This window comes from Bombina bombina, chromosome 6 (genome assembly GCF_027579735.1).
Source record: "Bombina bombina isolate aBomBom1 chromosome 6, aBomBom1.pri, whole genome shotgun sequence".
NCBI lineage: Eukaryota > Metazoa > Chordata > Amphibia > Anura > Bombinatoridae > Bombina > Bombina bombina.
Window position 1 is genome coordinate 293,935,000 of NC_069504.1, and position 24,060 is coordinate 293,959,059.

The 24,060-nt window shown below is 38.3% G+C and overlaps 1 protein-coding gene across 1 annotated transcript in view; it reads left to right on the forward strand.

Moving 5' to 3' along the window:
* The window catches only part of EPYC (epiphycan), a 102,895-nt gene extending 97,056 nt beyond the window's left edge, over nucleotides 1-5,839 (forward strand). Inside the window, exons 6-7 of the mRNA XM_053716911.1 lie at nucleotides 3,322-3,417; nucleotides 5,254-5,839. Coding sequence (XP_053572886.1) covers nucleotides 3,322-3,417; nucleotides 5,254-5,424 — 267 coding nt within the window. The 3' untranslated portion in view covers nucleotides 5,425-5,839. The remainder of the gene's footprint in view (nucleotides 1-3,321; nucleotides 3,418-5,253) is intronic.
* Nucleotides 5,840-24,060: the final 18,221 nt, after the last annotated feature.

Genomic DNA, 24,060 nt, shown 5'->3' on the forward strand with positions numbered 1-24,060 from the left:
CCTTGTCTTCACCCAGCCGGGTATCACCGATCCGTCCAGAAGAGGGTCCGAAGTCTTCATCCTATCCGGCCAGAAGAGGTCCTCCAGAGGGTCCGAAGTCTTCATCCTATCCGGCCAGAAGAGGTCCTCCAGAGGGTCTGAAGTCTTCATCCAGACGGCATCTTCTATCTTCTTCCATCCGGAGCGGAGTGGGTCCATCTTGAAGCAGCCGACACGGAGCCATCCTTCCTCACCGACGGACTAACGACGAATGAAGGTTCCTTTAAATGGCGTCATCCAAGATGGCATCCCTCGAATTCCGATTGGCTGATAGGATTCTATCAGCCAATCGGAATTAAGGTAGGAAAAATCCTATTAGTCAATCGGAATTCGAGGGACGCCATCTTGGATGACATCATTTAAAGGAACCTTCATTCGTCGTTAGTCCGTGGGTGAGGAAGGATGGCTCCGCGTCGGCTGCTTCAAGATGGACCCGCTCCGCTACGGATGGAAGAAGATAGAAGATGCCGCCTGGATGAAGACTTCCGACCCTCTGGAGTAACTCTTCTGGCCGGATAGGATGAAGACTTCCGACCCTCTAGAGGACCTCTTCTGGCCGGATAGGATGAAGACTTCGGACCCTCTTCTGGACGGATTGGTAATACCCGGCTGGGTGAAGACAAGGTAGGGAGATCTTCAGGGGCTTAGTGTTAAGTTTTTAAGGGGGGTTTGGGTTAGGGGTATGTGTGTGCTGGGTTGTAATGTTGGGGGGGGGTATTGTATGTTTTTTTTCAGGCAAAAGAGCTGATTTCTTTGGGGCATGCCCCGCAAAAAGTCCCTTTTAAGGGCTGGTAAGGTAATAGAGCTGTTAACTTTTTATTTTAGAATAAAGTAGGGCATTTTTTTATTTTGGGGGGCTTGGTTATTTTTTTAGGGGGCTTAGAGTAGGTGTAATTAGTTTAAACTTCTTGTAATCTTTTTTTATTTTTTGTAATTTAGTGTTTGTTTTTTTTGTAATTTAGTTTAGTTGATTTAATTGTAGTTAATTGTGTAGTGTTAGGTTTAATTGTAACTTAGGTTAGGATTTATTTTACGGGTAATTTTGTATTTCTTTTAGCTAGGTAGCTATTAAATAGTTAATAACTATTTAATAGCTATTGTACCTAGTTAAAATAAATACAAAGTTGCCTGTAAAATAAATATAAATCCTAAAATACCTACAATATAATTATTCGTTATATTGTAGCTATATTAGGGTTTATTTTACAGGTAAGTATTTAGCTTTAAATAGGATTAATTTATTTAATAAGAAATAATTTATTTCATTAGATTAAAATTATATTTAACTTAGGGGGTGTTAGGGTTAGACTTAGCTTTAGGGGTTAATACATTTATTATAGTAGCGGCGAGGTCGGGTCGGCAGATTAGGGGTTAATACTTGAAGTTAGGTGGCGGCGATGTTAGGGAGGGCAGATTAGGGATTAATAAAATTTATTATAGAGTTTGCGAGGCGGGAGTGAGGCAGTTTAGATGTGGGGGGACCTCGGTTTAGGGGTACATAGGTAGTTTATGGGTGTTAGTGTACTTTAAAGCACAGTAGTTAAGAGCTTTATAAACCGGCGTTAGCCCATAAAGCTCTTAACTCCTGACTTTTTTCTGCGGCTGAAGTCTTGTCGTTAGAGTTCTAACGCTCACTTCAGCCAAGACTCTAAATACCGGCGTTAGGAAGATCCCATTGAAAAGATAGGATACGCAATTGGCGTAAGGGGATCTGCGGTATGGAAAAGTCACGGCTGGAAAGTGAGCGTTAGACCCTTTCCTGACTGACTCTAAATACCAGCGGGCGGTAAAAAGCAGCGTTAGGAGACATTAGGGTTTTATACCCATTTTTCTTTCAAATAAAATGTTATTAGAATATATAATTTAATCCATCAGATATTAGATGCAATTACATAAAACCTTGTAGTGAACTACATTTTAGGAAATAAGCTTCAATTCTGATTTGAGGGATCAAGTTTTTTTAGAAGTAATGATGTGGGGGAAGTTGTGGTTAGATTTAGTTACAATGGACAGTTGATATGGTTCAGTTAGGATAATTTGAGGTGGGAGAAGTCACAATTGCGTTTCCTTGCATTATGGGAATCTGATAAGTGAGAACAAACACACTGCAGAAAAACATCTTTTTAATCTTCAAAAAAAATAAAAAAATAGATAATGTATTTATTTATTTTTAGGCTAATAGCTAATGCATACACCAAGTGGTGATCATGTAGCCTAGACAGGTTATTAGTGGTGATTATGCCCTGTTCAGCTAGATTTAAATGTGACCATCTTAATGTTAAAATCAGCTTTTTTGTAAGCACAGTTTTTATTGCAAAGTTAGTTTCAATAATATGCTATGACTTTACTGTAGCTATTACATCATAACAACGCCAAGAAAAAGTGACTGTTCTTATTAATGTATTGAATTGATGTGCTATTGATAGCTTTAGTTCTGATAATCACATTGAGTTCTGGTTCTGGACACACCAAGTAAAAAGCTCTGGCCTTTCAATGGGCTGTTCTGGTCACTTATGATTTTGATACAAAAAAAAAGTTCAGCCAAGGGGGGTGGCGGAAAAGATTTCCAAGGAAGGATATAAAAATTAATTTTTATAAGTTAATCTTACAGCAAGTATATAAATGTATGCATATATTAAAACTATTAACAACAGACATTTTATCTACAGTTTACCAACTATAAATAGTGGGTAAGCTTAAAATAAATATAGAAATGGTTTAAAAAATAAAAAGGAAAGGCAATGACTACACTAATAGCACTCTAGCCATAACTCTGTGGTGGAGATTATGCTAAGATTAAAAATAAACTTTTATTTATTTCATTAAAAACATGAAAATTAAAATTGTGCCCCCAATGTTCACATTATTAAATGTGAATATTGTTTAACCCAAGGAGTGTTGTAAAGCACACTATTTAGTAGGTTTACTAAACCTACTATGGCAATTAAGTCTATTCTTTGCTCTGACCACATGTTTTTGTGAAACTAGGCACACTTCAGGTAAAATGTTAGACAATTCACTACTGGCTTTCATATGTGAGATATTTCACCTTTATACTATTCTATGTGTGTTATATATTACATATATCTCCCTTATAGAAAATGCTATTAAAATGTAAATTGTGAAGTATATATACCTAATGAGATTTCATGTAAGATATAATGAGTATTGTTTTACAGAGCCATTTTTAAATAACCTTGTGATAATATATTGTTTTGTTTTTGTTTTTTTTTAGAAGTAATTTAAAGCTAAAACTAATTAAGCATTTATTTATCTTTATAGGACATGAATGATCTTCGTGTTTTGTATTTAAGTGATAATGATCTAGACCACATTCCAATACCACTCCCTGACACCCTGCAGGCTCTTCACCTCCAAGTAAGTATCAGTATTTATTTGAAACTATTTAAACTAACTGAGAAACACACCTGCCCAGTTTAAAAAATAAAATCTGCATTTTTTTAGTATGGCCTTTTAAAGGGACACATAAAAAATAATGTAAATCCTTAATCATACTACAATAAAATACGTATGCAAGTGGCTAAAATATACACTTTACTTTTTTATTTATACATTTTTTTCCATTTCCATTTTCAAATATGGCAAGTTGGTGTGGCGAATAGCAGGCTGAGTTTTAGGTTTTAATGCAGAATTCAAATACAGTTTATCCAATAAAATGTAACTCAACAGCAATAGGGAGATCTTTACTCAAAGTGCATCACATTTACAAATATAGAAAGTAAAACAAATATGAACTAACAAAAACCTTTTTTTTACATGTATTAAAACAGCTTTTGTAGGACTTATTTAAATATATATAACATTTTAATATCTTTTTTTTTGCTATAAAGAAGTTTCTGATATAAGAAGTTTTTGTTAGTCTCAGAGTTAAAGCGACAGTGTGCTATAACATTGGTTTGCCCACAATGGGCTTGATTACTTGTGGTTCGCACACATGATATTAAAATATTGCGCCCGTTTTGCAGGTTGACAGAAAACAAGCGCAAACTAAATTTGTGCTTTTCGAGTTAGCGGTACTGAAGACCTCACATATAGGATTAGGCCAAAAACATGGCATTAAACACAGCATAAATACATTAAAATATAGTGTTACACTCATATTCACATTACCTAATAAAAAAATATATTCACATAAATATTAGAAAAAGTTATAAGGATGAAAAGGTATATGGTATATGACAAGGTTTTTTATTTGATATATATATATATATATATATATATATATACTGCATATATATTTGTTTTTAATTAATCATATATATTTAGAAATATCTATTTAAAAATAAAAATAACATTTTCTTCTATGTCAAAACCTTTGGAATGTAAAATATTCATAATTACCTTTGTGATAGCACCGTTAGTCTAACACAGTGTCAGGTTAGCGTGTAAGCTATAAGTGTTAGGGTTTTTTTTAGTTTGTGCGCTCTGTTGAAGTTTATGGGGAGAAGAAGTTAGAGCAGTCATGATATGCAAAGTCCTGAAGTTAGCGCGCGTCAGCTTTCACTCGCTCACAAACATTTTACTTTCAACTTGTAATATGAACACTAACCTGAGCATGTTAAAAGTTTACTTCTGTCGGAGTTTGCATGCAAACAAGAATGCTAGCTAGTGCGTCACTTGTAATCTGCCCCAATGTGTTTTGAATGCCTTGTTATACCAGCTGCAGAGTTTTAAATGTATGGGGATTGCTCTTTTATGCTTATTTTTGTATATGAAATGGATGTCCATACAAAAACAATACATGAATAGACTGACCTTGCAGGGATAGCAGACCTTGCTTTTTATATCAGTGCAATAAGTGCATTGCATATTTTGAAACAGACTACCAAACTCCCCAAATTAAATTTTGTGATAAAAGCATAAATTGATTTGGGAAAATTTGTATTTTTATTATTTTATTTCATGCCTCTTATTAATATGATTGTAATGCATATTTTAATTACAATATCCCATTCTACTATCCGTTCTCTTTTTAAACTACTAGAAATGTAGTTTGCCCCCCTTAGCAAGATACACAGATATCAAGGTAAAGGTCTACTTCAGATAATCCTGTTAAGAACCTCATAGCAATGATGGATCTTTTTACAAAATGCGTAGCTCTTTACATATTAAATTAAAACTGTGATTGCTTTTTGCTTGTTTCACCATAACACAGTAACAATAAATTAAATGACTCATAACTTTTATTTGCAGGATAACAATATCCAAGAAATGCATGAAGACACTTTCTGCAAAATGAAGGATCTGACATATTCTCGCAGAGCCCTAGAAGATATAAGATTGGATGGAAACCCTATCAACCTCAGTAAAACTCCACAAGCTTATATTTGTCTACCTCGTATACCAATTGGCAGACTTGTTTAAATTCAAGGGTATCGGCTATATCATAAAAAATCCACTAACACATTAACTCTTCTATATAATAATTTACTTTCCAGTATCAATCGGTGAGATCTTACAATGTAAAATGATAAATGCTGAGAAGAGACTGTATATGGAGTTATTCTGATTGAGCCAAAAAAGAGTTTTCTTGTTGAAGCAAAATAATTATTAAAAAATAATGGAAATCAATCAAAAAATGTTTGGGAAATAATATGAAGAAAATGTACTTAAAGTACAGATGTATTAATTTGCATTTTGATTAAGTCTTTAATTGCTGCAAAAAGTTGGTATTTTCTTTACATTCTATGCTACCTACTTGTTTTTACTAATTTGGTTTATGTCAGATGAATAAATTGAGAAACATGTTATGTATGGTCAATAAATGTATATATGGTAATTATTCTCCCTGTTCATTTTTTTTTTTTATAAGCTCATACATTTTTTCAACTTTCTTTTTCACATGAACAGAAGAGTTCATTGCTAAACACCAGTTGGTATTAGGTCTTCCGTGAACCTTAATTAAAAGTCATGGAGCTCTGTAAATATGTATTCATTAAGACAATAACAAAAAAGTATGCCGATCACACTATAGAGCTATAGTTTGTGCTGAAACATAATTTAAACAAGAAAATTAAAATGTTGCTAGAACATAGTAAAAGCAATCCACAGGTGATGCCTTTCATGGCTTCTCATTAAACGGACACTCTACAATAGAATTTTTATTGTTTTAAAAGACAGATAATCCCTTTATTACCCATCCCCCAGTTTTGCATAACCAACAATATTAATACACTTTTTACCTCTGTGATTACCTTGTAACTAAGAACCTTCTGACAGCCCCCTGATCACATGACTGTGACTATATAAAATCTATTGAGTTGCATTTAGCATTGTGTTGTGCAAACTCTTAAATAACTCCCTGTGCCTGAACATTGTTATCTATATGGCCCACAGTCTCCTGTTTTTAAAAGCAATTTAAAAAACATGTGATAAGAGGCAGCCCTCAAGGGCTTAGAAATTAGCATATGAGCCTACCTAGGTTTAGTTTCACCTAAGAATAACAAGAAATCAAAGCAAATTTTATAATAAAAGTAAATTGGAAAGTTAATTAAAATTACGTCTCCTATCTGAATAATGAAAGTTTAATTTTGACTAGACTGTCCCTTTAACCCCTTAATGACAACTGACGTACCAGGTACGTCATGCAAAAACTAACTGTTAATGACAATAGACGTACCTGGTACGTCAGTTGTCTAACAGAGTGCTGGAAGCGATCGCAATCGCTTCCAGCAACTCTCAGGGTATTGCAGTGATGCCTCGATATGGAGGCATCCTGCAATACCTTTTTACAAGCCTCCGATGCAGAGAGAGCCACTCTGTGGCCCTCTCTGCACCGGTAACGATGGTGCTGTTGTCAGGTTGGGAGCGTAGCAAGGAGGCGGCCCATCGCTACCCGGCATCCGGTTCCTATAACTGTAAATATAAAAGGATCTGGGAGGGGGGGGGTTGGGGGTATTGAGGGGGGGCTGCTACACTACAGGAAAGTTTGAAAATACTGTTTTTGGGGGCAAACTGGGTACTGGCAGACAGCTGCCAGTACTCAAGATGGCGGCAATTAAGTAGCAGGGAGGGTTATAGAGCTGTTTGGTGGGGGATCAGGGAGGTTGGGGGCTAAGGCAGGGCTCCATTACAGCTGAATACATTTTTTTACAAAATAAAATAAAAAAACTCCTTTTATTTAGTACTGGCAGACTTTCTGCCAGTACTTAAGATGGCGGGGACAATTGTGGGGTGGGGGAGGAAAGAGAGCGGTTTGGGAGGGATCAGGGGGTGGAATGTGTCAGGTGGGAGGCTGATCTCTACACTAAAGCTAAAATTAACCCTGCCAGCATCCTACAAGCTACCGAATTAACTCCTTCACTGCTGGGCATAATTCACGTGTTGTGCGCAGCAGCATTTAGCGGCCTTCTAATTACCAAAAAGCAACGCCAAAGCCATATAAGTCTGCTATTTCTGAACAAAGGGGATCCCAGAGAAGCTTTTACAACAATTTGTGCCATAATTGCACAAGCTGTTTGTAAATAATTTCAGTGAGAAACCTAAATTGTGAAAAATGTAAAGGTTTTTTTTTATTTGCTCGCATTTGGCGGTGAAATGGTGGCATGAAATATACCAAAATGGGCCTAGATCAATACTTGTGGTTGTCTACTACACTACACTAAGGCTAAAATTAAACCTACAAGCTCCCTACATTCTCCCTAATTAACCCCTTCACTGCTGGGCATAAAACACGTGTGGTGCGCAGTGGTATTTATCAGCCTTCTAATTACCAAAAAGCAACCCCAAAGCCATATAAGTCTGCTATTTATGAACAAAGGGGATTCCAGAGAAGCATTTACAACCATTTGTGCCATAATTGCAGAAGCTGTTTATAAATAATTTCAGTGGGAAACCTAAAGTTTGTGACAAAATGTGTGAAAAAGTGAACATTTTTTTTAATTTGATCGCATTTGGCGGTGAAATGGTGGCATGAAATATACCAAAATGGGCCTAGATCAATACTTTGGGTTGTCTTCTAAAAAAAAAAATATATACATGTCAAGGGATATTCAGGTATTCATGACAGATATCAGGATTCCAATGTAACTAGCACTAATTTTGAAAAAAAGTGGTTTGGAAATAGCAAAGTGTATTTATTGCCCTATAACTTGCAAAAAAAAGCAAAGAACATGTAAACATTGGGTATTTCTAAAATCAGGAGAAAATTTAGAAACTATTTAGCATGGGTGTTTTTGGTGGTTGTAGATGTGTAACAGATTTTGGTGGTCAAAGTTAGAAAAAGTGTGTTTTTTTCCATTTTTTCCTCATATTTTATAAAAAAATTATAGTAAATGATAAGCTATGATGAAAATAATGCTATCTTTAGAACATCCATTTAATGGCAAGGAAAATGGTATATAATATGTGTGGGTACAGTAAATGAGTAAGAGGAAAATTACAGCTAAACACAAACACTGCAGAAATGTAAAAATAGCCCTTGTCCTTAAGGGTAAGAAAATTGAAAAATGGTTCGGTCATTAAGGGGTTAAGGGACTATAGTGTCTTGAAAGCTTGCAATTGTATCCACGTTTAGTTGGCCATTAAAGGTATAATCTGTACATTGCTTTTGTTTATTTTCTCGCAAAAGGATTTTTTACTTTTTTCAGGTACTATTAACCTTTCCAAATAATCATTTTTCATATTGGAGTTGACTCTGTAAACCATTATAAGTAAAAAAAAAAATATCCAATCAAATAGTAATTTATTTAAAAGGTAAAAATTCAATTTTGCTGGACAAATAAAAATAGATTTCTTTGCAAATGTATGCTGACTTACTGCTTAACCCCTTGACCCAATCTGACATATATATATTATATGCAGGTACAAAGCCCATATTATAATGTATATATACATTGCCCCTTCAGGAAACTCCAGCAGTCTCAACTGTAAAGTGACAGCTGAGACTGTTGTTCCTGAGCTGCAGTTATTATATGGTAACAGATCATGATCGGTTCTCCATTACCATATGAGTTCAGATTGCCATATCATTACAGACAATGACACGGTCTGAATATGTTTGAAAATACAGAATACTTTTACTGCCACCAAGTGGTAATTTTTAAGCATTATAACTCAAATTGAAATGTACATGCTGGGTACAACTACAATAGCATGGTTACTACTCACCATACTGTGGTTTCTCCTCGTGTGTTAGCTCCACATCTTTACACTAATAGCATAGGTATGCTTGCACTCAGTGACAGAAGCAGTGCACATTCACAGATCAGAGATTTTGCTGCATTTTTTACATTGTGTTTCAGTTTAGCGTGCACAATACAGAGTAAAAACATCACATTTTGGACTTGCTGGATCATTGCTCTGTATTATTCATATAAATACTAAATATGTAAACATAATACTGCTAAGGTAATACATTTTAAGTAAGTGGAGCAGGTTTAATCCAATAACGATATTCCTAAAAAGCTGTGTAGGAACGGTGCTGCTATCTGAAAAGAAATGGAGCCTTTTTTCCCCTTGATTGGATGATCTGTAACAGTTCAATTACATCACAGTATAAGCATATTATTAATTACATTAAAAATCCCTGCTACCATATACAGTTTTTAGAATGCATGTGAAAAAGAGCCTATCAGTCAAAATAACGAAGCCCACAGTCTGGGTCACCCTGCCATTTTCAGAATCCACCGGGATGCAGTGAAGGCGAGTGAACGGAGCATTACAAAAAAAAAAAACTGCCCACAATAAAGTATGAAAAAACACCTAACCGTCCGCAATAAGTATTTAAAAAAAACCAACTAACCGTCCGTACGAAGTATTAGGAAAAAAATAAACTAACAGCCCGCACAAAGTATTACGAAAAAAAACACAACTACCTAATAAAATTATTAACCCCTAAATCCGCAAACACCAACATCGCAAACTACCTAATACATCTATTAACCCCTAAACCGCCAACCCCCCACAATGCATTAAACCTAATTTACCTATTAACTCCTACACCGCCAACCCCCACAACACAAAAAAACTAATTTAATGACTAAGCCCTCTAACCTAACCTAACACCCCCTTAAATTAACCCCTTAATTACAATAAAAGTAAACGACATTACAATAAAAAATACAAAAAAAATTACATTAGATTAATCTAATTACAAAAAATAAAAAAGCTAACATTACAAAAAATAATAAACACATTGCCCTAAGTTAAACAGCTCTTTACATTAAAAAAATCCCCCCTAACAATAAAACCCCCCACCCACCAAACCCCCCCCAAAAAAACCTAACACTAAAAAAACCTAAACTACCCATTGCCCTGAAAAGGGCATTTGTATGGGCATTGAACTTAAAAGGATGTTTAGCTCTATTTCACTGCCCTTAAAAGGGCATTCAGCTCTTTTTCAAAGTGCCCCAAAAAACCCTAAGTTAAAAAAAAAAAAACGCCAAAAAAAAAAAAATAACACTAAAGCCCCAAATAGGTACTCACAGTTCTTGAAGTCCGGCGGAAAAGGTGTTCTTCCAGGCAGGTCCATCATCTTCCTCCACAGCGAATGTGGCGCAGAGCGGAGGTCCAGAGCAGTCTTCCCAGATGTGGCGATCCTCTGAGGCAGTCATCTGCGGCGGTGTTGCTCCTCGGTGGCGGCGTTGCGCTCCTCGGCGGCGGCGGTCTTCGGGGGAAGGCGTGGAGGTTCCTCTTCATGCGATCGTCTGCCACACACTGAAGAAATAATTTAAGGTACCCCATAATTATTTGGGTATTATTTCAAAATCAAACAATAGGATGAGAGCTACTGAAATCTTATTGGCTGATTTGAACAGCCAATAGGATTTCAGCAGCTCATTCTATTGGCTGTTTTTTTTTTTTGTTTTTTTTGTTTGAAAATCAGCTTTATTTTTCAAAAACTAAAGGTTACAGGATGTGGAGACGCAGCTCCTAATCTGTACATACACAGGCTGATTCATTTTTAAAAGTTAACACAGCGAAACTTAATATCGTCTTTTAAGAAAAACATGAGTAATTTTAACTGGGAGAAAATTTGAAGCCCTAAGGTTCCCTCTTATAATGCATGTACTTCCTTCATATAAACATAATAATAAAAAAAACCCTCTAAGTTTTCCTTCATCATCTGAATCTTCGCTTCATCTCTAACTGAATTGTTAATTAGGTTCTGATCCAGACACATTTATTTATCTGTATGGAATTAATAGAACAAGTTCAAAGGAAGCTGTAAAGTAGTTGAAACACAAAAAAAAAAACATAAATCAGAACAAAAAAGAAACAATAAACAAACAACAGTGCAACTACATCTAGTTATTTTACAGTATAGCCATCTATTACTAGAATTTTCTCTGTTCTAATTCTCATCTTTTACCTTAAGATATGCTCTCTGAGCATATTTTATGTTGATGGTTCATTGCTATGCATGAGGTTCCCCGGCTGCCAGGTTTACTGTCTCAGTCCTGTCTAGTGGACCGTCTGAGGCCTCGCTTCCATTGAGTCGTTAAAAATGGAGCCGTAAGCTACCGAAGCGGACGACAGCTAAAAGTAATTTACAGCTCCATTTTAGTACCAGGTTTCCATTGAAAAGATTAGCGTGTTGCGCGCAGTCGCTCTTTTCGGCCGTACGTAAGTTTGCGTTGCCAACCGATGTCGGATTTGTCGAAAAGCGCGCCATAACAAGTGCATTGCCATGGTAACCCGACCTCTGTCTATAAGAATAACGGTTTGCGCCTGCGCTCTTTACCTGTGATCGCCTCTAGAGAGAAAGACACAGGAGCTAGTTGCGTTGGTAGGAGTTTTGGGTTTTTGAGAGTTGTTTGAGAGTTAGTGGAGAGATTGATATTTTATTTTCATATATTCTTATTGTAGGCCTCATATAATATTAGGAACACACACACACATCCATACATTAGTTAATTAACACACATTAGTTTATACACACAAACACACACACACACACTTTTATTTGATACAAACACATTCACATTTTTTTTTTATTTCATTAACCCCCATATCCCCATCTTCCTTTATTACTCCTTTCATTAATCCCCTTATTCCACTTCCCATCCCCCCTTTGACTACCCTTCCCTTCCTCACTATATAACTTTTTTTTTTTTGTATATATATACATTTTGCCCATCCTATTTTTTTTTTTTACATCCCATATTTTTTGTTTCATTTGACTATATTGCCCACCCCTTTCTTCATTTGCATCCCTTATTATTTTTCTATAATTTTGTTATAATCCTCTTTAGTTTTTCCTTTTTCATTTACATCCCTTTGTTTATTTTCACCCCCACATTTTATTTTTATTTTGAGGGATATAGAATAGAGATAGTTAGGGTCTAGATAGGTTAGGTAGTTAGTTTTGGGGATATTTAATTTAAGGTTTAGTTAGGTGAATTAGTGTAGTTAGGTAAGCTAGGGACTTAAGTGTTAGGTTAGAGTTAGGGAGGAATGAGAAAGGGATGGATAGGCCTAGTGGAGTTGGGAAGGGGGTGGCTAGGGGGAGGGCAGTGGAGAGGGTGGTTAGAGGGAGGGGGAGGGGGGAAGTAGGGAGTAGTATGGGCAGGATTAGGGGCCGAGGTTTGGGTGGAGGATTTGTCCTTCCTCAAACCCTGGCAGAGGAGGGAAGGAGAGAGGGTGGAAGAGGAGTGGAGGTGGGAGGAGTGAGGAGGAGTCAGCCTCAGCCAGGCACAAAAAGAAGAGGGAGAGTGGGGCAGACTGTGGCAAGTGGGGGTGGGACTGGTGGTAGCCTGTCACAGCCTGCAGGGACAGAGGAGGTAGAGAGGGCTGGTCCCCAGTCACAGGAGGGAGAGTCTGTGTCTGCTGGCCCTTCAGGTGTGAGGGGCAGGCTAAGAGAGGAGAGGTACTCTGAGGAGGAGAAGGAGGCTCTTGTTGAGGCCTACTTGGAGAGGGCAGCTCAGCTGGAGAACCCTAACCTGAGGCCGTGTGTCCGGAATAAGCTGTGGGAGGAGATTCGAGTGGCAGTCAGCTGCTTAGGACGTAATCGTTCTACTGCCAGCATTAAACACAGCTATCATGACTGCAGGAGGGAAACCAAAGCTAAGCTGGCACAGCAGGCCAAATATGCACGTGGGACAGGTGGTGGTCCTAGCAAGAGAATACACCTAAGGTCATGGGAGGAGATGCTGTCCAATGTCATTTCGGATGAATCTGTTCACGGATGTAAGGGGACAATGGACACCTCTGTGCCACCTGAAGAGGTGTATGAAGGTGAATATTCAATATTAAATATAACCATATATGTGATGTATATATGTTGTATATCATAAATACCCATCTGTGTTTAGCTATGAATCTAAATTTACATAGTTGTATTTAATATGTTCAGCAAGCACTCTGTATTGTATATCTGCTCCGACAAGCAAGAATATTGATTATATAATATACAAGAATATTAAGCATTTCATATAAATCATGTGTCATTGTCCTTAAAGGGAAACTGTACCCAAATTTATTATTTTGTGAATCAGATACAGCATGCAATTTTAAGCAACTTTCTAATTTACTACTATTATCAATTTATCTTCGTTCCCTTGCTATCTTTATATGAAAAAGAAGGCATCTAAGCTTTTTTTCTAGGTTCAGTACTCTGGACAGCAGTTTTTGATTGGTGGATGCATTTATCCACCAATCAGCAAGGACAACCTAGGTTGTTCACCAAAAATGGGCCGCCATCTAAACTTACATTCTTGCATTTCAAATAAAGATACCAAGAGAATAAAGAACATTTGAAAATAGGAGTAAATCCGAAAGTTGATTAAAATTGCATGCTCTATCTGAAGCACACAAGAAAATATTTGGGTACAGTGTCCCTTTAACAATCTTCCTTTAAGACACAGTCTATAAAGATTCATCAGTTATGGTCATATATGCTTGGATTTTATCCCAAACACACTATATGTGTGTGTATGTGTGTGTGTGTGTGTGTGTATGTGTGTGTATGTGTGTGTGTGTGTGTGTATGTGTGTGTACGTGTGTGTGTGTGTGTGTGTGTGTATGTGTGTGTGTATGTGTGTGTGTGTGTGTATGTGTGTGTGTGTGTATGTGTGTGTATGTGTGTGTGTGTGTGTATGTGTGTGTGTGTGTATGTGTGTGTGTACATATATACACATAAATATTGAATATAATAGTCTGTATTGTTATGCTACAAAGTAATATATTCTATTAGATAGATAATGTAAACATACCATATATTTATTTGTAGGTTCCGAACAAGAGGAGTATGAAGCTGCACCAACACCACAGCAGGATGTTCCTACATTCACTGAGGAGGATGAGGATATCTATGGTGACACTACCTCCTATATCAGCCTCTTAGAAGATGATATGCAGCAGCCTAGGGCATATGAGGTGGAGGATGTATCATGCCCTTCTCCATCTACCTCGGAGACAACTTTTCATGTTTTGGGTTCTGAACTCCAGCAGACTCATCCTCCTCAACAATGGCAGTTCATGCATACTTCACAGCAACAAATGGCACAGCCCCCACAGCTGCACCCACCGCAGCAGATGATGCACCCCCCACAACATCCTCCTCAGCAGCAGATGATGCACCCCCCACAACATCCTCCTCAGCAGCAGATGATGCATCCCCCACAACATCCTCCTCAGCAGCAGATGATGCACCCACCACGACATAATTATCCTCAGCAGCAGATGATGCACCCACCACAGCAGCATACAGATCTGCATCATCTGTACTATATGCCTCCCACTCCTATGGCACAACAGGAATCCACACCACCACCCACTGCACCCACCAATGTATTGCCAACAGTGCCATCACAGACAACCTCACAGTCACCAATACGGAGAGACAGCCCTGGAACCAGCCAATTATTAGTTCCTGAGACACCAACTGTACAACAGGGTCCGGCACAGTCTCAGCAGGATGATCTACTGAGGCTCATACATAGAGAGCTTAGGCTGTCCAGGCTCCAGCAGCAGCAGGATTTGAGAAGGATACAGAGCCAAATGGACGTCCATAATGCCTCACTCGTCCGCCTGGCAGAGGCAGTGGAGAGGCTCGCGGATAGGCCCCAAACTCCATCCTCCCTTGCATCCTCTATCATTTCCCTGCAGGACCCTGAATCCCGGTTATTAGCCTCACATTCAGCTGGTGGGCGTCGCACCAAAGTCAAAATCAAAAGTTACCTCTCCTCCAAAGTCAAAATCCCACCGCAAGAATTAATTTTCTTTTTTTTCCACCCAAGATATATCATATCTAATTTTTGCACTAAAGCACTTTTTTAAGTGCGATTTTCATCTCATAAATATGCATCCATTTTTCTAATCCAAATTTGAACATATATCTTAATATTATTCTAATAGCTGTTTATCTGCTAAAAATTAACAGCTTTATTCATTTTTATTTCACATGATGTCAATTAATATGCAGGTGTACATTGTTGATAAATTTATGTGTCCTTTTATTGAGGATATTATGCCGTTTAAGAATACTTGGGGATACGTGTCTGAAATTTATACAGTATATGCTATCTAACATTAGTCAACGTGACATGTGTAAATGTTATGATTTATATTCCACAAGCATATGTTGTTTGCTCCTTCAGATGAAGCTAATAAGGGTAATACAGTTATAGAAGAGTTGAAAAGTAAATACTCCTTCCTGTTGATATGGCCAAATACCTTGCATTCATTCTTATAGTCTATGTCTATGTGGAATGTAATATCTAAAATATATACCTATCATGACTAATACCTATCATGACTAATGCACTCCTTTTTGTCAAGATTATTATTCAATATTTAGAATAATTAGATAAATGTATCTTTATGATATTTAAGCACTGATGTATACACAACATATATGTGATTGCCATGATATAGAGGTGATTAATACATTTTAATTTACATCATATGAACAGACACAGACTCACCCTGGGACCAATGCACTTTTAAAATGTTTCAATAACTCCATGTTAAAGACAATACTTCATATCTCTTGAAGTATGTAATATTAAGCACTTATGTATTTTGGTTAATAGTCTAAATATTGCAAATGGATTATCTGCTTTAGCAGACATGACATTACATATATTTTATAAATATTAGTACTATGACACATTATAACTTTAATGTGTCATTGTTTTGTATTGAATAAATATGATTTTCACATTGAAAATTACATTTGAATGAGGGTAAATCTGTAATAATAAAACTCATCTTCATGATAAACAACTTATTTCCTTTGAATTATTTTTCTATATGTATTGAGATTATTTATAGCATCCCTGGGCAAAGGTTTCATTTTGAATAGGTAGATATTTTATTTATTGTTATAATATTTTACCAGGAAAGATACATTGAGATTTCTATAGTTTTCAAGTATGTCCTGGGTCCACAAAACATTGCATTGATACAATGGGTACAATAAAATAAAAAACAATAATAATACATATGCCCAAAAATTTAACATAGAACAGGTAGGAAATATATAATCAACAATGACAGGTGCATTATGTTTTGAGATATGTAGAGAGGGATCTCTTAAAGGATATTAGGCATGGGGAAGGTTTGAAAGTGTGCGGGAGGTCGCTCCATAATTGTGGTGCTTGCATATATTTTTATATGTACATACATATTGATATTTCTATGACAACATGGGTGCAAATATTCCTGTACATAGGACCAATAAATGTAGCATATATGATGTTTTTTGTATATTGAAACACTCATAATTTTTTTGTGTTTTGCAATTTCAATGAGAAACAGGCCTCAAAAAAGCTCTTTTTCCTCCTTTACACCTAGTTGAGCTGGGGGTAATATTTCTCAATGTATCGACAGCCTCCGACAGTGTATTAACGGTTAGCGCTTTCATTGGAAACCTGGTATAATTTATCGATTAACGGCTTCTATTACTTTCTATGGGACGCGAAGATCTTTTCGGCAGCCGAAGTCCGGCTGCCGATATTGAGGTATAACGCGCCATTGGAAACAGTCGTTAAACGATATTGCTTTCGACAGCATATTTAACGGTTTGCGAGTGCACGCAAACTGAATTACAACTCAATGGAAGCGAGGCCTAAGTCTGTGGTAATGTTATATAAAGAGTCCTCCCACAGGAATTTCATGTCATGTGCGAACCGGAGCTTGTGTCTTTTAAAGTACCCGTATTCTTCTAGGTCTATAAGTTCCTTTACTTTTTCAGTCCATTTCTGGCCTGTTAGGGGTCTTTGTGTTTTCCAGTTTAAGGCTATCAGACTTTTAGCTCCATTTAGTCCCGTCTGTAATAGCTGTCTTCTAATTCTACAGGTGATAGAGGATACATTGTTCAATAGAGCCATACTCGGCGTCAGAGTGAAGTCGTCAGTTAGTATTTTACGGAAGTGAGTTTCAATGTGTGTCCATAATTGCCGCACTTGGGTGCAATCCCACCACATGTGTTTAAAACTCCCCCTCACCTCACAACCTCTCCAACAAAGAGCACTGGCTGAAGGGTAGATTGAATGTAGTTGAGTGGGGGTCAAGTACCATCGTGCCAGAACCTTATAATTTAATTCAAGTATTTTAGGTGACGTGGAGGACCCATGAGTGTTGCGAAACATGATTTCCCACTCTTCAACTGTGTATGATGTGCCTAGCTCTTCATGCCACCTTGTCGTGTAGGATGGTAATACTATAGACTGTGGTTCTTGCAATAGGAAACGCATCCTTGATAGTGTGTGGGGAAGGGGTGTGCCATTCAAGCATAATTTCTCAAATAAGGTAAGGGGTCTTAGGAAATCTGTCTTATATGCTGATGTAGAGAGCAGGTGTGATAGTTGCATATGCTTCAGCCAGGAGGAAAACGTCCCCCCCGCCACCTCTGTTAGTTGGTTACTTTCTATCAATCTGCCCGCCCTTGTAAATCTGACTAGTGGTGTGGTATATGGCCATTCTGTTATTCCTTGGTAGTTATCTCCCAGACCTCCTGTTAATTCTGCGTTGTTTGGGATTGGGAATAGGGGAGATCTGGGGCCTGTGATATGCCTGTTACGTGTGATCAGGCTGTCCCAGGACTCAAAAAAATGTTGGTGTATCGGTAGTGTTGTGCAAGATATGGGCCTTGATCCCTTGGGAACCCAGCATAGCGCTCCTACTGATGGGGTTTTTAATATGAGGGAATCTATGGCAATCCATGCCTTATGTTCGCCGGCGCAGTGCCAGTCTATTACTCTTTGCAGGACTGTGGCTTCAAGATATGTTCTAATAAGAGGGAGTCCCAGTCCCCCCGCTAAGTTGGGCTTGCGCATTATAATCTTATTTATCCGAGGCTTGCTATTTCCCCAGACAAAAGCATTAATATGTCTCTGTATCTGGTTCGACCACCAATTTGGAAGGGATATAGGAAGGGCTTGAATAATATACAGTATTCTCGGCAATGTCGTCATCTTTATACACTGTAGGCGTCCCCACCAGGAGATGGGTTTATTTGCCCATGTGTTTAGGTCTTTTTGCACATTATGTAAAAGAGAGACGAAATTCGCCTGGAAAAGGTCTTTAGGTTTAGGTGTTAAATATATTCCTAGATATTTTATGTGCTGGTGTTGGAGTTGCAGTTGGCATGACTGTGATAGGGACATAAAGTCCCTTGTGGACATAGATATGTTAAGTATTTCCGACTTGGATGGGTTAACAAGGAAATTCGAGTGGTCACCAAATTTCTTCAACTCTATAATTATTGCTCTAACTGAGTGTTGTGGATCTCTGACTGTAAAAAGGACGTCATCTGCATAAAGCAATATTTTAAAGTTATTTGTATCTAATTCTATGCCCTTAATTTGATGATTTTTTTCTAACATGTGCCGCTAGAACCTCCATGGTAAGGATGAACAGTAGTGGGGACAGAGGACATCCCTGCCTTGTGCCATTACTAATTTTGAATGGGCGGGAGAGAAGACCATTTACCTTTGCTTGGGCTGTTGGGCAAGTGTAAAGACTGAAAATTCTGTGAATCATTTTGGAGCCTAATCCGATTGATATTAGAGTCTCTTTTACGAATTGCCAATTGATCCGGTCAAAGGCCTTCTCAGCATCTGTTGCCAAGAAGACCGCGGGGATTTTGTGGTATGTAGCGTAAGTCATAAGTGTTAAGGCTCTAATGGTGTTGTCCCTAGCCTCGCGGCAAGGGACAAATCCCACCTGGTTGACATGTATAATTTCTGGGAGAATTTTGTTCAGTCGTTTGGCGAGTATCTTGCCCAGAATTTTCAGGTCAGTATTTAGCTATGATATGGGCCTATAACTTTTGGGATCAGTCGGTATTTTATTTGGTTTCAAAATTACTGAGATGTGCGCTAGCTGTGTCTCTGGCATCAACGTTTGATCCTCATCAAGGGCTTGAAACATCTTGAGTAGGTAGGGGGCCAATACAGACTTATATTTTTTGTAGTAGGAATTAGTGAAACCGTCTGGACCAGGGCTCTTCCCTGATGGAAGGCTTCCTATAGACAGCAGAACCTCCTGTAAAGTTACAGGGGATTCTAATTCCTCAATCATTGTGGGTGTAATCTTGTTAAGGTCAGCTGCTTTTATGTAATCTATCATGTCTGCTTTAGTGTCCTGTAAGGGCTGTTGCGGAAGGTTATATAGTTCACTATAAAATGAACCAAAGTGGTTTGCTATGTCTACACTGTCCAGCAGTTGGCGTGCGTCAGTAGTTATCAATTTGCTAATCTGAGTTTTGGCTGTTTGTGCCCTCAGGGTTCTGGCTAGTCGAGGGCCTATTTTGTTGCCTTCATAAAAGAAGGTTTTTTTCAAGGTTAGTGCTCTGCGTTGAGCTTCTTTGTTTAGCAAGGTGTTTAGTTCTAGTCTAAGTCTTGTGATAAGTGACAACAATGCTCGGTCCTTAGGCGTCTGTTTGTGAAGAAGTTCAGCTTTATGTAGTTGTGAGGTCAAGTGTGTCATTGTTAGATTGTAGTTCTTCTTACAGATGGTTCTAAGCTTGATACATTCCCCCCTGATTACTGCTTTATGGGCTTCCCATATAAATTTGGGTTGTGTGTCAGTACTTCCATTAATTTGGAAGTATTATATGAGAGACTTGCTTATGGCTTCATTTGAGTCAGGATAGTGGAGTAGGGATTATTCTATTGGCTGTTTTGAAAAATTCAGCAGCCAATAGAATGAGAGCCACTGAAATCTTAATGGCTGATTTGAACAGCAATAGGATTTTAGTAGTTTTAAAAAATTCAGCCAATAGGAATGCAAGGTACCCCAAATTGATTGCGGTACCTTGCATTCTTTCTTCAGTATACCACGGACAATTGGATGAAGAGGACCCTCCATGTCACCGAGGACTGCCGCCGCAGAGAACCGCCGCTGCCGAGGACCGCTGCCTCCACTGAAGATCGGCACATCTCAGAAGACCACTCCGGACCTCCGCTCTGCACCGCCTTCGCTGTGGATGAAGATGATGGACCCAGCTGGTAGAAGACCTTCTCTGCCGGACTTCTGAAACCGTGAGTACCTATTTGGGGCTTTAGTGTTAGTTTTTAAAAAAAAATAAAAAAAAAAATAACTTAGGGTTTTTTGGGCATTTAAACGGACCAGGAGAACTGCAGCATGGATTAGTTATATCCCCATTATCTGACCTAAAATCATTTTACATTCTAGCAGTCACACTTGAGTTTTCCCGGTCCGTAAAAATGTGGTGGAATTCTATCCCCCTCATCACCGTTTAGGGCACCGGACAGGAAGAAGCACACACAGCTCTGTAAAATGATGTGAGGATCATATTTCAAATTGACAGAGCTGTGAGTGTGATTCATGTCTGTTTTTCAGTAGTGGCCAAGTAAATGAAAGATACAAAGAGAATGAAGAAAATTTGATAATATGAGTAAATTAGAAAGTTGCTTAAAATTTCATGCACTATCTGAATCACAAAAGAAAAAATTTAGGTTCAGTGTCCCTTTAACTGATACACAATATATGTTGACTCACAGGTGCACATATAATTAAAATTGTATATTTTTGTTCCTTGCGAGTTTGAAAAAGTGTCTCCTTTGCTAACGTGCAAACACATAGAACAGGGATCAAGTGAATGTACCACTTGGTGAGTAAGCCAATTGGATTTGTTTCCTGGCCCCCTCATAGATTTCAATTTTGCGGGTGCCAGGAAATGTTTAAGATCTCTATTCTTGTTGTATATTATATGAGGTTTATGCTCTAACACTGGTCCCAGAACTGGGTCCTTCTGTATGATATGCCAGTGTTTTCTTAATATACGTTCAATGGCCTTCCCCCTTCTGAATAGGTGGTTACAAATAAAGGGTTATCTTACATAGGTCTATTTCTTTGTTGTTTCTTTTTAGGAATAAAAAGCTCACTCCTATCCATAGCTGAAGATTTATTAATGGATTCTACTAGGAGCTGTTTCTTGTAACCTTTTCCTGGGAATTTCTTAGTTAATATCTCTGCTTCTTTAATAAAATCTTCTTTGTTAGTGCTTGAAACTTTTTAAATACATTTCTTAGAGTGACCACTAGTGGCATTCAAAAATTACTTTGCGAAAATTCTTACATAAGACTCTATTAATGTTATCCACAAAGAGACATAAATCTAGAAATTTTGAGTGTGGCTCTGAAATTTTGCTAGTAAATGTATAATTTAAATCTTTTTTATTAAAATATTCAATAAATTGACCTGCAGCTGTAGCATCACCCTTCCAAATTACCACAACATCATCTATGTACCTGTAATATTTTTCGATATTTGTAAAAAACATATTGTTATATCATATTAATTGATCCTCAAACTCACCCATAAATAGATTTGCGTTGGAAGGAGCCATAGTGGTGCCCATGGCCATCCCTTTAATCTGTTTGTAAAATTGATTACCAAATGCAAAATAGTTATGGGTGAGAATGAATTAAAGTCCAAAAACTGTACATATGAGTTGGGAATTGACCATTTGTTGTACTTTGACTTATTTGCCCTAAGGCCCTTTTTGTGGGTGAAAAATGTGTAGAGTGAGGTAACATCACAGGAAATGCACAAATAGTTTTAATCCCAAATCAAACCCTCCAGTTTATTAATTACATCCATAGTATCCCTTAAGTGAGAGCAGACCATTGCACTATGGGCTGGAGATACCATCTATGTATTTGGAGGGATGGTCAGTAAGTGGGCCGATACAAATGAGCAGAACAGTTTTACTTTTAACTTGTAATACGTGCGGTATCCGACGAGCGCAAAAACCACTCCACTCGAAATCTAGCCCATATTTGGCCTACCTGGAGGTGCTACTAGACCTTTGTGGATCTTGGGTAGATATTAAAACACTGGGATATTAGGATTTGTTTAAAAGATAAAATTGAACTCACTATCATCTAATGTGTTCTCCTGTTTAGCCTTTCTTAACATGTTTAGTATGATTCAGTTGGATCACATGTAACATTTTGATCTGTGTCTATGCAATTGAATATATTTAAGTCTTCTTTCAGATAGTTACCTCTTTTCTGAATTTCTAAGCGCCTGCCCTTGTCTGCTTCTCTTAGAACTGTTATTCTCATAGGAGTGGGTTCAGGATTTCGGAGCTTATGTGTGGATTTGTCAAACTTAGTGCTGTCTTTTGTATTAAAAGGGGCCAGTGAGATGGACTTCTTAACCCCTTAACGACTGAGGACGTGCAGGGTACGTCCTCAGAAAAAAGGCAGTTAATGCCTGAGAATGTACCCTGCACGTCCTCAGTGTGGAAAGCAGCTGGAAGTGATCCTGCTCGCTTCCAGATGCTTTCCGGTTATTGCAGTGATGCCTCGATATGGAGGCATCCTGCAATAACCTTTTTAAGTCATCCGGTGCAGAGAGAGCCACTCTGTGGCCCTCTCTGCACCGGAGATCGGTGGCTCCCTGCGTTGGTGGGTGGGAGCCGGACCGGGAGGCGGGTGGCGGCCATCGATGGCCCTGTTGATGTGAAGGGGGGCGGGATCGTGGGCGGGGGTGGCTGGGGGCGCGCGTGCACGGGAGGGTGGGGGCGGGCGCGTGCACAGGGAGGGAGCGGGTGGGAACCGCTACACTACAGAAAATGTGGAAATAAAAAATATAAAAAAAAATGTCAAAAAAAAAAAAAAAATGATCAGCAAGGTGGTGGGGGTTTGTCTGTGTGTGTGTGTGTGGGGGGGGGGAAGCTACACTACAGAAAAAAAAAAACAAACAAAAAAAAAGCACTTTTTATTGTAAACTGGGTACTGGCAGACAGCTGCCAGTACCCAAGTTGGCCCCCAATAAGGCAGAGGGGAGGGTTAGAGAGTGGTTTTGGGGGGGATCAGGGAGTTTGGGGGCTAAGGGGGGGATCCTACACAGTAGCATATGTAAATATGCTAAAAAAAAATTCATTTTTTTTTAAAACCCTTTTATTTTAGTACTGGCAGACTTTCTGCCAGTACTTAAGATGGCGGGGACAATTGTGGGGTGGGGGAGGGAAGGGAGCTGTTTGGGAGGGATCAGGGGGTGGGATGTGTCAGATGGGAGGCTGATCTCTACACTAAAGCTAAAATTAACCCTGCAAGCTCACTACAAACTCCCTAATTAACCCTTTCACTGCTAGCCATAATACACGTGTGAGGCGCAACAGGATTTAGTGGCCTTCTAATTACCAGAAAGCAACGCCAAAGTCATATATGTCTGCTATTTCTGAACAAAGGGGATCCCAGACAAGCATTTACAACCATTTGTGCCATAATTGCACAAGCTGTTTGTAAATGATTTCAGTGAGAAACCTAAAATTGTGAAAAATTTTATGTTTTTTTTAATTTGATCGCATTTGGCGGTGAAATGGTGGCATGAAATATACCAAAATGTGCCTAGATCAATACTTGTGGTTGTCTACTACACTACACTAAAGCTAAAATTAACCCTACAAGCTCCCTAAAAGCTCCCTAATTAACCCCTTAACTGCTGGGCATGATACACTTGTGGTGCGCAGTGGCATTTAGCGGCCTTCTAATTACCAAAAAGCAACGCCAAAGCCATATATGTGTGCTATTTCTGAACAAAGGGGATCCCAGAGAAGAATTTACAACCATTTATGCC